This window comes from Haemaphysalis longicornis, unplaced genomic scaffold, assembly GCF_048455015.1.
Source record: "Haemaphysalis longicornis isolate Haplotype H1 unplaced genomic scaffold, Haemaphysalis longicornis Haplotype H1 scaffold_9, whole genome shotgun sequence".
In the NCBI taxonomy this organism is placed as follows: domain Eukaryota; kingdom Metazoa; phylum Arthropoda; class Arachnida; order Ixodida; family Ixodidae; genus Haemaphysalis; species Haemaphysalis longicornis.
The window spans coordinates 75,457,344-75,471,786 of record NW_027526460.1 but is presented as its reverse complement, the minus strand read 5'-3'; the positions used below and the strand labels follow the sequence as shown (position 1 = coordinate 75,471,786).

The window sequence follows — 14,443 nt, the reverse complement described above, 5'->3', positions numbered from 1 at the left end:
GGAAGCGAAGCTAAAGCGATGTTAAAAAGGGTGTGTGACAGGATGGAGCCTTGGGGGGTACCAGCTGACATATAGAACGGGGGGGAGGTAGGAGCCCGGGATAGAGAAAGAAGCGGTACGGTTAGAGAGGAACGAACGGATGTAGGCATACATGTGAGTTCCGCAGTTAGTTTTGGCTCAGTTTGCGAGAATGGCAGTGTGCTGAACATTATCGAAGGCCTTATGAATGTCGAGAGCAAGGATGCCATGGAGCTGTGAGGAGCTACGAAAGCCGTAGACGTCATGGGAAATACGGAGGAGGGTATCCTGAGTATCGGATATGTAGTGGCGGAATCCAGTTTGGGTGAAAGGGAGGGCAGAGTTGTGAGAAAGGTGCCATTCAAGGCGCGTCAATGCCATACGCTCAAGCAATTTACCAACACAAGACATAAGCGAGATAGGGCGAAGATATGGAAGAGTGTGTGGTTTGCCTGGTTTCGGGATCAAAATAATTTTGGAATGTTTCCAAGACACCGGCAGTTCGCCACTGAGCCAGATGTGGTTAAAGAGAGCCAGGAGTTCTGAAAGTGTGCTGTCGGGAAGGTTGCGGAGTAATTTATAAGTTATTCAATCTTCCCCTGGCGTCGTATTGTGACGAAGGGTGTTGAGCGCCCGGTGCAGTTCTGTTACTGTAAAAGGCTGGTCAAGGGGGGGATGGCGGGAAGTCTCGGCGTGGAAGCGCAGAAGCAGGAATGTGTGTACTAGTAGGGTACATGAGTAAGCGAAGGTCCTCTACTAGTGTGTTAGGATGTTGCTTTGTCGAGAGGAGGATGCGGGGAACAGGGTGGACCGGTGAGGAAGGTTGAATGAGCGAGCGGAGGAGGAACCAAGCCCGTTTGGTGTTCATTGCTGGATTGAAAGAGTCACAGAAATTCCACCAGTTCGAGCGAGCTAATTGATCAGCGTAGGTCTGGGCTTCTTGTGTGAGGATGTTAATTCGACGGCGCAGGCGACGGTTGGCTTTGTTTCGGCGCCAGCGGCGAATGAGTGAGTGGCGCGTGACCCAAAGGTGCACGAGATGTGGGTCTATGAAAGGGACATCGGCTGTTGGGGCAACATATTTCGTGTGCCGATCATGATTGCGCATGGGGGCATGAAACCAAGCGTCGGGATAAGATGGGTCAATGGTGGGGAGATCTGACAGGCAAAAACGATGCCAGTCGGTGAGAGCCACGTGTGATCCCGGACGAAATTGGGTCCGCATGAACGGTAAACGGATTTCAATAATGGAATGGTCGCTTCCGAGGCTTTCGTGTAGGTGTAACCACGAAGGGCTGCCTGTGCCCTGGAAGAACGACAAGTCTGGGGAGGTGTCGCGTTCCACTGAGTTTCCGAGGCGGGTTGGGAAGGCGGGATCGTTCAGGAGACAAAAACGGCCCTGACTGATTGCAGCGGCCAAAGTTCGGCCCGTTGGGCTGGCCTTAGTGTACCCCCAAAGGGGGTGTGGGCAATTGAAGTCCCCCAACACCAGCGTAACCTGATCCTTGGGAGGGGAGCGGGCAAAATAGTGTGAAAGAGAGGGTAGTGGTTTGTTTGGGTGATGATAGACGTTGATTATTTTGATGGTAAGAGCTGAATTTGGATCTGGTTTAATGAGGATGCCATGGGCATGGAAATGTGGGGTAGTGTAGGATGTGAGGTCTACGGGGGTGTAGATGAGGCTTTTTGTAATAAGGGTGATGAGATTGAGGGTGGTGGGATTGTCAGCAACGCCTGTGTTATAGGTATCGTAGCCAGGAATTTGGGGGAGGTAGAAAGCTTCTTGAAGAAGAATCAAGTCCGGCTGAGGCGATTGTGATGAAAGGAGAGTTTTGAGAGAGGAGAGTTTGCAACGGAGATTTCGACAGTTCCACTGCCATATAATTGGAGGATGAGACAGCATTATAATTGATCTTCGGTGTCCGAGGTGGAGCTAACGTCTCCGGAGCATGGTGGAGGGGGCTGTTCTTGCTGGGTGGGGCGCGTTTTCGACGGGGCCGATGGTCAAGGGCCTCCTCGATGGTGGCGAGGCGGTGATTGAAATGCGAGAAAAGATTGAGAGAAATACCAGCTTTGCAAATACCGCAAAGTTGCTTTGTATTTCTCAGCAAATACCGCATGGTTGCTTGTCAAACGAAATCCGAGAGAGCTACGAATTGTACGATCTTTCAGTTTAAAACAAAATTTCATTAAGCCTCAATGTCCCTTTAAACAAGTAATCTAGATATCAAGGAGAAACAGATCAAGCAGTGGTGCTGACTCAGCGGTCCATCTCCCACAAACCTTATGATGTCACAGGGACTTGGTATTTGGCTCCCGACCAAAGCCTCCGACAAGAAACATGATGGCGCAATTATAGTGGTGCCTTCAATTCCATTTGGCCGTGGCTCTTGAATGCTAACGTGCAGCTAAGATTTTTGTAACCCTGATTTTAATATTGCTCCCATGATTTCACTCATGATGTCGCCTTATGCAATGTTTGAAAGTTTAAAATATTTCCAACTTTGTTTTTTCCTTTTTCGGATAAAAAAGGACATCTTTCAGGTCTAGAACTGGGTTGGGCGAGTTATCAATAGCTAGTTCTTTCGAATTGAACCGTTGTATTTTCTCTTCATGGCCCATGTGAGGAACATTGTCTTTGTTCTGGGTTAAAACCAGGAAAAGGTGGTTGTTAATAGTGCCTCTGTGGCTAGTAAAACGCAGATGCTGGCTGTGTTGCCAAGGCAACAGTGTCATGTAACACGCGCAGCGAACCCATTCGGTTTCTAAAAATTTTTGGGCCTCCGATAACGTTTGCTTGAGAGGAAGTGCTGTTAGGTTTGTGCTTTATTTGACAGAAGGAAGAGGCAGAAGAGAGTAAAAGCTGGCTGCCATACCTTTCTCCTTGCAGTCTTACATGGGCAAGATTTTGATGGTTTTCGAATACTTCTGCTGGTGTATTGTGATCCTGCTGCAGTTGTGTTTGGGGGTCTACAAGGCAGTGTTACTAGCGCTTGCAGTGCGGTCACTGTGATGGGAAAGCAAGGCAAAGGTAGAAGTGATCATTGATTGATTGATTGTGGGGTTTAACGCGCCGACGCAACGCAGGCGATGAGGCGCGCCGTAGTGGAGGGCTCCGGATTAATTTTGACCACCTGGGGATCTTTATCGTGCGCCGAAATCTCGTACACACGGGCGTTTTTGCTTTTCGCCTCCATCATAGAAGTGATCATGCTGTGTATTTTGTGACCGAAGCATTATCCCTCACACTTAATTGTGAGTGCGTTTTTGGTAAGTTTGGTTATGTACATTTTCATGTTTGCATGCTACGAGTTTTGCTGCTCCTCTATTGAGTGTGTTCGTGCTATAGAACGAATGTCACGTGCAACCAGGCATGAAAGATAATGGGGCTGAGATGGGGGCGGGGTGTGCAGGGCGTTCCTGATTGGACGACGTGCTGGGTTCTGATTGGTGCCTTGTTTCAGGGATGAGCCCAATCGCATAACCAAAGACGTGGTGGCATTCCATGCGGGCGACTTCAACCAGCTGGTGGAAAAGTTGCAGTTGGACCTGCACGAGCCACCCGTTTCCCAGGTGAGCGAGAGCTGCTTGGAACTTGTTTGTTGACATTGATTGCATAGCCTCGGGCGCGTCGACAGTCTTGGTGCGTAATCACTCGTAAGCAACTCTGCCCAGATGTCTGTCCATAATGCGTGACACTATGTTTTCCGTAGGTACACGCGGGCCATGTAAGTATTTAATATACGGCTCTGTGTTCTTAGTTTGTGTCTCTTCTACGATGTGTGAACACTTATGCTAAAGCACCTATCAAAGCAGTAAGTGCTGCCATTGCAGGCGTTGCAGGTACAAAGCCACAGCGTTCTTTCCTCCTCACAATGCAAAACAAGAGTGTGCTCGTTGAACTAGGGACAACCATAGCATTTTGACTACTTTGTTATGTTTTGCATTCAAACCGGGGAAAAGAAAACACAGCACACAGGGGCGATCTTCTAAATGTATGTGGGGGCCCCATTTTTAAAAAATTTCAGGTACATTGAAGGTGGGCTATGCAGTCCACATTGCAACACCCTTTGCCTTTTGCAGTGTTTGAAGGGTTGTGATTGGCCAATTGGGTGCAGCTCTGAGACAACAGTGTTAGTGTACGCGTAAAATCAGTTTCAATGTGATCTTTGATAAACAAGTTACAACCTATTTTTACACTGACTAAACAACGTCGCAGCATTTGTTTGTGCCTACGAATTTTACAGTTAGGAAAAACTCGCTGGGAGAGCAGTCATAACATGTTCACTCAATTCAAGATGCGAAAGTCATGGGTAAGCCTAAATTGGTCTGAGTACTCATTCGTATCCGAAAGTGGCGCACAGCATTGGCTGGAGGTTTCACTAAAGAGGCAGTGCTGTATCCGTGGCTGTAACCAGACATAGAAACGTGTGGGGCATCTCGATACAAGCCTGGAATGACATCCCAGAAAGCTTGACCAGAAGCTCACTCAGAAAGCACAGCATTGCAGTCTACAGCACTGAATATTGCGTGGACTCTATGAGGGCCCCAGCCACAAGAAGAACAGTAACAGGGAAGCCAGCGAAGACAAGATAGTTGTGTGAACCCTAACGGGTTCATGGCTGTTATCATCGCCTGTTTTGGTTTTCTACATTTAGGTACGTGGTAGAATCCACAGTCAGTTTATTGCAAAAAAAGAAGAGGTGGGTACGACGACCCAGTGCTAATGGCATTTCTAGGGAGAGCATGCAGTTACAGCAAGGTCTGACAGTGTAATTCTTAATGTGCAGCCCTCAGAACAAGCCATTTTGCAAGCTTGACGTGGTGGACACCAGGTTAGTGGAAGCTTGTGGACGATTTGCTGAGGATTGCGTGAGGGGCCACCTGCAGCAAAGCAATTAGAATCTAAGAACATGGATAATTCTCCTTCAATCAGCACCGTGTAGCTCCCACATTGTTACAACTTAGGCAAAAGGTCACCCCTTCACGCACCCTCTTTCCGTTTTTCTAATGCAGTGCGTGCAATGGGTGGAGGATGCCAAGCTGAACCAGCTGCGGCGGGAAGGAATCCGGTACGCCCGCATCTCGTTGTGCGACAACGACATCTACTTCCTGCCTCGCAACATCGTGCACCAGTTCCGCACGGTGACGGCTGTGGCCAGCGTCGCCTGGCACGTTCGCTTGCGGCAGTACTACCCACAGGACAGCACGCCTGCCCCCTCTGCTGCTCCTCCCAGTCCTCCCGAGGCCGTGAAGAAAGAGGTCAAGGTTGAGGACGCCAAGCCCCGCAAGCGAGAGGCTGACACAAAGCCTCCGAAGGAACCGTCGGTGAAGAAGATTAAGTTGGAGCCGGGGAAACTGTCGGGGTCTTCCGGTGACCGAAAGCCGGAGGAGGCAGCCGCTCAGTCGACATTAGCGGCATCTCCGAAGAAGCACAGCGGAGACAAGCACAAGGTCCCGAAGGAGAAGAGGGAGAAGATCAGAGAACCTGAGGCTAAGTCGGCGTCTTCAGAAGCTAAGGCGCAGCATCCATCGAAACCTCATTCCACGGCGACTCATCCTCCAAAGCCGCAGTCCCTGAAGCCTTGCGCTTTAAAGGAGCAGCAAGAAGTGAAAGTGGAAGCGAGTCTGCCTGAAAAGCCGGCGGTTCTGTCTCCAAACCCTGATGTGCAAGTCAAAATGGAGCCCCTAGAAGAATACCCAGACGCAGTTGCCAAGGATGCTTTGACTCTGCCGCTGACATCGGCGTCTGGGGCTTCGGCGTCTGATACACTGGTGACCTCGGCAGCCAGTCCTGCACGGCAGATGGCTGTGGAGAGCTCGAGTTCGGTTGTCTCCTCTCCACCCAGTGCCCTGGTGATTGCTGAAAGCACTTTAGTAACCTCCAAGGTGAGTTCGTCCATGCCACATTCAGGGGTTGCGGCTCCCAAGGCATCTAACTCGACCGTTTCTGCAGCAGTTTCATCGGCTACTAGTGCCACAGTGGTTTCGACAGGGGCCACGGTTTCGAAGATCAACTCTACTGTTCTCACGGACGTTTCCTTGAACGCCAAGAGCAATTGTGTAGTGACAGCTGCAGTTACATCTAATAAAGTCAATTCAACAGTGGCACCAGCCGTATCACAACAGAAAAGCAGTACAACAACTCCTGTTGTACCCAAGAGCAGTGTGGCGGTAACAAGTACAGTGTCTTCAAAAAACAATTCCGTAGCAGCAACAGCTGTTATTTCTTCGAAGAGCAGCTCCACTGTGACCAGTGCAGCTTCTTCAAAGAGCATCCCCGCGACCACCTGCTCAACATCTTCGAAGAGCACTTCTTCAGCAACCAGCGCACTTCCCTCAAAGTCTGCAGCTAATAATGCAGTACCTTCAAGGAGCAGTTGTATAGTAAGCACGGCAGCGTCTTCAAGGAGCAATTTCACTTCAGCTGCGACAGTGTCTTCGAAAGGCCATTCTACCGTGGCAACAGTGGCTTCCTCAAAAAGTGGCTCCGCAGCGACATCAAAGAGCAGTGCTGTCGTAAACGTTGAATCTTTGAATAGTAGCACAGTAGTGGCAAGTACAGCTGCATCAGCCTCCAGGAATGAGTCGACCATTTCTGTGAAGGCGTCTCCGAAAGCTGTTTGTACAGCCGTCTCGTCTAATTATTTGACCACCAAGAACAGTTCCTTGTCATTGCCATCATCATCATCATCAGCTGTGGTGTCAATTTCGAAGAACAGTTCCCTGTCTTCTTCAGCAGGAGCCGCTCATGGTCCTAAGGTCGCTGTCACGGCAGCTCCCAAGAGCGTCCCAACATCGGCAGCCTCGTCGGGCGGAAAAAACACATCTGGCTCCGCTGTTCTTTCTCACGCAACATCCAAAGCCAGTTTGAGCGTCACCAGTGCTGGCCACCATGCAACACCCAGGAACATTTCTGCCGCAGCATCTCCCTTGTCAAGGATGGGTTCCACTGTTTCCACCATTGTCCACTCAACCCCGAAGAGCAGTTCTATAGTGACATCATCCATTGCAGTGTCCCCATTGGAAATTCTGCTCCCCATCACAACAGCGACGACAGTATCGAGAACGTCCACTGCAGTCTCGTCGACACCCCCGACGAGCAGACCCACGTCGGTGGCCTCCGCCGTGCGGCCTGCACCGTCAACATCATCGTTGAGCTTGACCAGGCCAGTGGCTGGGTCGGCAACCCCTCTGTACACAGCTCGGCAGCCGTCCTCCTTCGCATCCAGGCCTGTGGTGTCCTCCCACCGGTCGACCACCCCGCCCCTTCCCAGGCACGTGCTTCCCGCAACGGTCCCCACACCGGTCATGCGGACGACACTGGCGGTGCCCCTATCAGTTCAGCATCTAAGGACAGCTCCCCCTCCTCCTCCCCCTCCACATCCGCCGCCGGTGTCGGTGGCGATTCCGCCAGCCACCGCCCCCATCGGCCGCAGCTTCGAAGACGTCTCCCGGCACATGGCGCCCATCGCCTCGAGCCCGATGTTTAGGGACATGTCGAAGCCTCCGGTCTCACTGCTGAACCCTTCACTGCCCCCGATGACAGCACCGGTCATGGTCCCCTCGACGCCCCCGACGATGGCGCCCGTGACCCCGCAGCTCATGGCTCCTGCGGTCGGGCCGCACCCTTCCATGATGGGCCCCTTCGGCGAAGTCGCGGCGACCGCTTACCTGCCGTCTATGGCGCACCCTCCGCCGCCGCACTACGACCCGACAGGGATGGGCTACATGGCGATGCCCGGTGCCGGGGCCCCTCCGGCATTCTCTATGGCGCCGAGCTTCTCGCAGATGGCCATGCCGCAGATGGCTATCCCGCCCTACTGTCAGCAGGTGGCCCCACCACCCGTGGTGGCAGCAGCGCCGGCAGCACAAGCACCAGTGGTTGAGCCGGAGCAGACGACATTTGACGAGTACGACGACCCGGGCACGCCGCTCATGGATGAAGAGCCGCTCCGCGAGTCTCCCACACCTCCGCCGTATGACTGCCACCAACCGTTGAGACCCGACGACAGCTCCAAGGTGGTCAGGACATTAGACCTCCGGTGAGACATTCGGATCATGACAGCCGACGGTCGTTAGGTGTGCGTTGTTTCCTCAGCGCGTGGCTTAACGTTCGGCCTATCAGTGCTGGTCGCAGCGAAATCCAACAGCCACAAGACAGGGACCGGGAAAGCGGTGTGTGTGTGCTTTGTGGCCCAAGTTGTGCAAGTTGGAGATCTGCGCTGGCCTCCTCCATCCCATCTCCAGCATTGGACTGGACCGCTGTCGTCATAAGAGTTGCACAAGACCTGCTACAGTTCACGGATCACGCAAGTGGGCCCTGGGAAACCTTGTGCCTGCTTTCAACGGGACGTGGCCTGTCAGCGCGCCGAAAGAACAACCTCCTTGTGAGGCATTTAGGAGCATTCAAGTTGTAATGCGCTTGGTGTTGGCACGGTGGAGGTTTCTGCTTTTTACTTTAGCTCATACGCACACGAGTGTTTCCTTGTTTGCAGTCAAATTAAGCTGAACTGAACGGTTTGGTCGGTGTTGTTTTTCCTCCCATTTTTTCTCTGCTTTTGGCTGAGCATGTCACAAACTACCGCCGATAAATTGACGATTTATTGCAAGTCTCCACCACAGGCAGGCTTGCTTCAATCGGCGAATGTGGGCATGTAGTTCGCCTGCTTTGAGCTCTGTTCGTTTTAGTTGCGGCCGCCGACGGTGCTTGAAAGCACGACACGTTTTGCAAACAGCGTGAAACGCTCGCTTGCAGTTGTAAATTTCTTCTTTCTCTCCCTAAAGTGTATTGTTCTTGAGAGCCATTGTTCATGGAGAGTCCATCATGCTTCAACTCCCATTTTTTAACTTATTTAAGATGCATGTCATGTGGTATCCTGCATGAGCTTTCTGCTCTCATTGCTGCCACCCCACACTAAGTATTTTCTCTCCTATCATGTCCAGTTGGCAGGTCTTATATTGGAAAAGAAACTTGGCCTTGCCTTGATTTTGTGTTGGCGTATTTTTTATTGGGGTTGTTCCCTTAGTCATTACAGTTAGGTTTGACTCTCTTTCAGTTCAGCATGAAGTAAAAATGGTTGCCAGCTCCACACTCTGTTCACCGAGATAATTCAGAGGTTAGATGAAATCTCTCTTGTGTTGTAAATTCATCCTAACTGGAGTTCATTGCGCTGCATTTTTGGCAAGAAAGTGTGACTTTTGTGGGAGATGTGTCCGGTGCGTTGTTGCGGGCTGCAGTAGCCGCGGTGTACAGAACAGCAGATTGTAGGGTGGTAGTATTTGGGCGTGGCCACAGTTTATTTTCACGTGTATCATTGTCACGTTAAAACATCTTTCCGGTGGTGTCTGTTATGGCACAGTGTATCGACCATAGTTGGGCAGTTCGTGTTGGATTCAAGCTGTAGTGTTTTATGATCGCACACAGAATACTTGTCATCTTCTTTCTAAAACAGAAAAAGGAAACCTTTATTTTTTCGCCTGTCTTTTTTTTTTTTTTTTTTCGTGTCTTGTTTTCAATGTGTATATAAAGGATTCTCTAGTTCACACATTCTTGGGAGGAAATGTCACTTTGAAATACTTTGGATGTCACCGTGAAGTGCTTCAGATTGGCTGTTGACAACTTGCTTTTTTATTCTGACCTTTGATGAAACGGGGGGCACGGGAGGAAGCAAAACTTAAGAGTTGCTTTTGAGTATAAATATGGCCTACTTGTATCTGAAGAATAAGGAAGTTTTCTGTTTTTTTTTTTTTTTGTTGTTTTTTTTTTAATCGGAAAAGCACATGCTATTGATTTCTACCGGCATCTCTAGCTCTCTCGTGTGTTTTGTACAAGAGCACGGCTTGCCATGTATTGTTCACCCAGGTACCATTCCATTGCCGGAAGTACTTGTTACGCATGCTTCCGAGTTCCTCTAAAGAAAGATTTAATATAGTAGGCCCTGTCCTCCTTAAAGAAAATGGTGTTTCAAGTTCACTTCATTTGGGTGTAGTGGAAAGACTGAGCTGTTGTAGTTGTTTGAATGGTCCCGGCTTTTTTTTTTCTTACTGCTTTTTTTTTTATCGCGTTGCTTTGATTTTGTAGAAAGTGCTTTGCTGGTGTGACATAGACCATTGAATGTGTGAGCATTTCTTTTACGTGGTCCACTTCTGCGTCTGTTTGGCCACTGTTACTTCACTTGTTAGAAGTTTTGGAAAAGTTGCTCAGAACACGACGGGACAACTGTGCTTGAAGTGAACAAGTCGTTGCTTTATTCTCAATCCCAAAATTATCGCTCAGATTTTTCTGCGTCTCACTTGTTTCCAGGTGAAAAAGGGCAAAAGTTCAGGGTGCTGCTGGGTGAGTGCAACACGATGATATGTTAAAGGTGCCCTGCAACACTTATATTTGTTGTAAATCTTGAATGGTTGCAGAATGTAGTCAATCAATACATGTAGTACTTAGAATAAAGGGTCGCAAAGCACCTTATCCAAATATTACTGCTCTGTGCCCATCAGGTAATTAGAAACTTGCTCCAAATATTTTTTCTTTTTTCCTAGTCTTGGCGTTCTTCGAGCGCTCGAATCACGTCTGTAGAGTGATATAGCTGCTATCAATGGCCTTCTTTTTAGTTGGAGCAATGAACTTATTCGATAAGCACTTAGGGAAAAAAATTGCCATGATAGCAGAGCAGGAATAGACGGCAGATTTGCGGCAGTGAGCAAATCGTGCCGTGCCGCTCTGTGCTGGCTTCCAGACATGAAGGGAAGAGTGAAAGCGTTTATCGGAAGTGTTGCAGGGCCCCTTTAAGTGAACACTGTAACATTCAAATGCAACGCAGACCATTTCCATTCTTGAATGTACATTTTTTCTTTCTCAAGGAGCCAAATACTTAATGCCGTAGCGTGGTGCTACCTGACTATGTTGCACTCACCACATTAATACTGGCATAGGCACAAGGTGTATCGCACAAAATGAGTGTATATCTTGGTCGACGACGAACCATGTGCTGCGATCCCCAAAAGCTTGGAGGATTAGTTCAGGCAACCCTGTCGTGTCCTGCACCCGTCTGTCCAATCGTGCTGCTGTAAATAGTTGTAGAATACGGAGCGATGTATGTGGTCTCTCTCCCCCCCCCATCGTGTTGTCTAGTTGACGTGCATTAGCTTGTGAGGAGGGGGACACCTGGTGAAACGCACGTGTGTGTACTATGTCTAAGTTATCTCCTACATCATCTCGTCGGCAGTGGTTCTTTATGATTGTTTTCCTGTATCATACGGATGCACTGTAGATACACCCTTTTTTCACTGCGACCACACACACGCACACACTTTGGGCGACAGACTGGTGACCAATAAAACACACTGCTTCTTTACCACCCTTGGTGCTTGTTTGTCACATTCCTCGTCACTGCACGGAGTTTTTATGGCGCGTACTGAAGTTGGTGTTGAGCCGTAAATGTTGGCCGTAAGCATTCACAAGCACGGAGCGGCCTACAGCTGTGTGCTGTTTGCCACGTTTTCCAGTTTGCTGTGACGATTGCATTTGGCATTCTGCTGGGAGTTGCTGCGCCACCTTTCTTTTACATCATAGTGGTGTAACGAGGGTCCTATCAGCTGAGAGGTGGTGCGAAAAACTAAGCTTGGTTTCGCTCGCGTGCGTATTTGCGTACGTTCGCCTTATCGGTGCCCTGGCTCTTGTGTTGTGGCACATTGTATGTGCTGCATTGTCGTGCTGACGTTTGTGGTGCGCTTTTGTCTCCTTCAGTGCACTGGAAAACAAGCACAACCATCGATTTTGGGGGCAGGTGCGGGAAGAACGGATCATTATTCTCAACCTCACTCGCTGGTAGTACGCGGGCTGGTTGTCCGAGGACTGCTCAATCCGTGCGATTGGTATACATGTGAAAAACGAATGCGAGATAACGCCTGGGTGGGACCGTGGTAAGTTCTGGACTGACTGCAGCCTTGAACAATAAACGGTTGATTATCTAGAATAGGAACTGAGTGGCAAAGTTGAAAAGATGAAATGATCAGTTCCAAGAAAGTGCGGTATGTTTCGTGAAATAAAATACAAGGCGCGGATGTCATACTCTGTCATCTCCGCTTTTGCACGGCGGCGTGGACTTCGACGGATCCGAAAGCTCAATAAATACAATGTTTTCTGTCTCTGCTGTCCAGGGGTTAATTTATCCAGAATTTTAACTTTAGGGGGGTGTCGAAGTCCTCGTAGGGAAGTGTAGGGGGGGCTGCCAGCAGGTGCTATCCGTAGTGCACGTCTGCTTTTTTTTTTTGGGGGGGGGGGAGGGTTGAGGACACCAGTCGCCATTGACTCTGCCGATCATGAAACAATGACTATTGGAATTTGGAATGCATGAGCATCGCTTGCACACAACTTGGCCCACTTGGCGAAAGAAGGGTAGTCTCCACATCCACGTAAGTGTACCTGTCGTCCCTAATGTGTCAGAAGTTTAGCCAGGGCTAAATTGCTGACGCCTGCTCCAGTGAGAACTTGGGGCTTACAGGTGTAATTTATTTTCAAAAAAAAAAAGGGGGGGCATGAAACGAAAGAAAGCCTACCATGATAAAACCCGAATAACCCAGTAATTATGGCTTCCTTAGCTTTGCAAGCAATCTGCAGCAGAAAGGTAAGCTTGGATACAATTACAAATGGCCCTTTTTGCGTAACCCAAATTCACTACCCCAAAAGACATTGAAAAGGTCAGCCGTGCATGTTTAATTGGTTCCCCCAAAAGCACCTGCCTACTCGAAGAAAGTGCTTGACTGATTTGTGTAATTTTATTCCAGGTGTCAATATTATTGTGCGTCAAGGCGCTTGGAAGTGGATTTTGAGTTACACGCCAAAGGTGGGATTGCTAGTACCAAACCAAACAAATAACCCTATTTATACCATTATGCAGGATGTTTGAAGTGTACAAAAACTTTTACTCAAAATAAATGGTGTTTGATTAAATATTCAGTCGGAAAAGCCAGGGCCAACCTCTGTGTCAAAATTGTTCAGACGCTGAAGGAAAACGCACTGGTTTCTAGCACCGCAACATTAAAGGTGAAAAAGATGAAAGGTTGGCCCGAATAATTTATGAGCAGCATAAAAATGGGAATCGAGGAAAAGGTGTTTTTAAAGGGACCCAGAAAGACTTGTTTTTGAGGAAATTACGAAAGGGCTGTACTGTCACGTAGCACCAATCTAGCGGCACATTACCGTTGGAATTATTGATCTATATTGATCTAGAAGCCATTTGCTGTGGCGTCAGGCAGGCGGGTAAAGCTGGCCTTCAAAGTTGTCTAAGCTGGCGTCAGGCATATCAGCTGAGAAAGGCTATCTTTAAATATTTTTTTTTACAAAAAATTCGCACAATGTATGTGCTCACACTTGGATTGAAAATCCCCCGTTATGCGGCCTACCAGCAGCTGGATGCATTTGATTACCCACCTTTACAAAGCTTTTATAATCGCCGTCACCGTCAACAGTGATTGTCGTAAAGGGGTCAGCAAGAGACAAAATACAAATTTCCTTCGTTAAAAAGATTGCTTTGTCCCGATTATAATATGATACCAATTTCATCGCAAACTTCCTAATAGAATCATGAATCAATGGCGACTCCCCAACCACGTTCCGGCGACTTCTCTATGACGTCACAGAATCTTGTTTGTCTGACGGGCGGCCGCCGACCCAGTCACAACTCTATGCTTCACCGCCAAGAAACACGACTGGGTGCGATTGTAGCTGCGCCTATATATAGATCCGTTTGAGCGTACACTTGAATAACGGTTAGATGCAGTGATCCTATATAGTTAACTATGCTTTTAATGCTGGCCTATATTACCCCACTCCTGCCCATGCTACGTCACTGTTGTGCGAAATTTGAGTTTTTTAACACGAAAGTGTTTTATTCCTGGATACACCAAGATTTAACTGGCGTCATATCGGTCACGGAAATGACGCTGCAGTTCAGCGAAGCAAGCGGCCTGTAAAGGGTGCACCCCTGCACACAGTGTCATCTTGCGGGGAAGCAACCTTTAGTACTGAAGAGTGCGTTATACCAGAGTCATTCAATGCTTTACTGGTCACGAAACTTCGGCGCTTGTTTCATATTGGGACCGCGGGCGCCACTACTGACGCCACCGCTGCACGAAGGGCATCCAGCTGCCGCGCGTGCGGCATATTTGTCATATCTTAGCGTGAAAACGCTCGCTGCTTTTGGTGTCTGCGTGCTGACTAAGTGTTTTTTTTTTCGTAGTAGTTAGCGATGAATCGTCCAGTCATTGTGTATATCACCTGCCTTCAATGGGGATTTATTTTGCCAAATAAATTACCGCGAACGGCAACTTTCTGTGTCCTCAGGCACAAGCGCTGCGCCATCGTGTTCACGGATTTTTAAATCTCTATTGCTTCTTTTCTTAAAGCAAAAGTTGTAAATACCCC

At 48.9% G+C, this 14,443-nt stretch overlaps 1 protein-coding gene across 2 annotated transcripts in view; it reads left to right on the top strand.

Annotated features, from left to right (window-relative positions):
* LOC144152762 (uncharacterized) overlaps positions 1–11,377 on the top strand; it is a 50,776-nt gene extending 39,399 nt beyond the window's left edge. For both annotated transcript variants that reach the window (XM_077684197.1, XM_077684198.1), the window contains exons 7-8: positions 3,483–3,591; positions 5,035–11,377. In XM_077684197.1, coding sequence (XP_077540323.1) covers positions 3,483–3,591; positions 5,035–8,067 — 3,142 coding nt within the window. In that variant the 3' untranslated portion in view covers positions 8,068–11,377. The remainder of the gene's footprint in view (positions 1–3,482; positions 3,592–5,034) is intronic.
* The last annotated feature ends 3,066 nt before the right edge of the window (positions 11,378–14,443 follow it).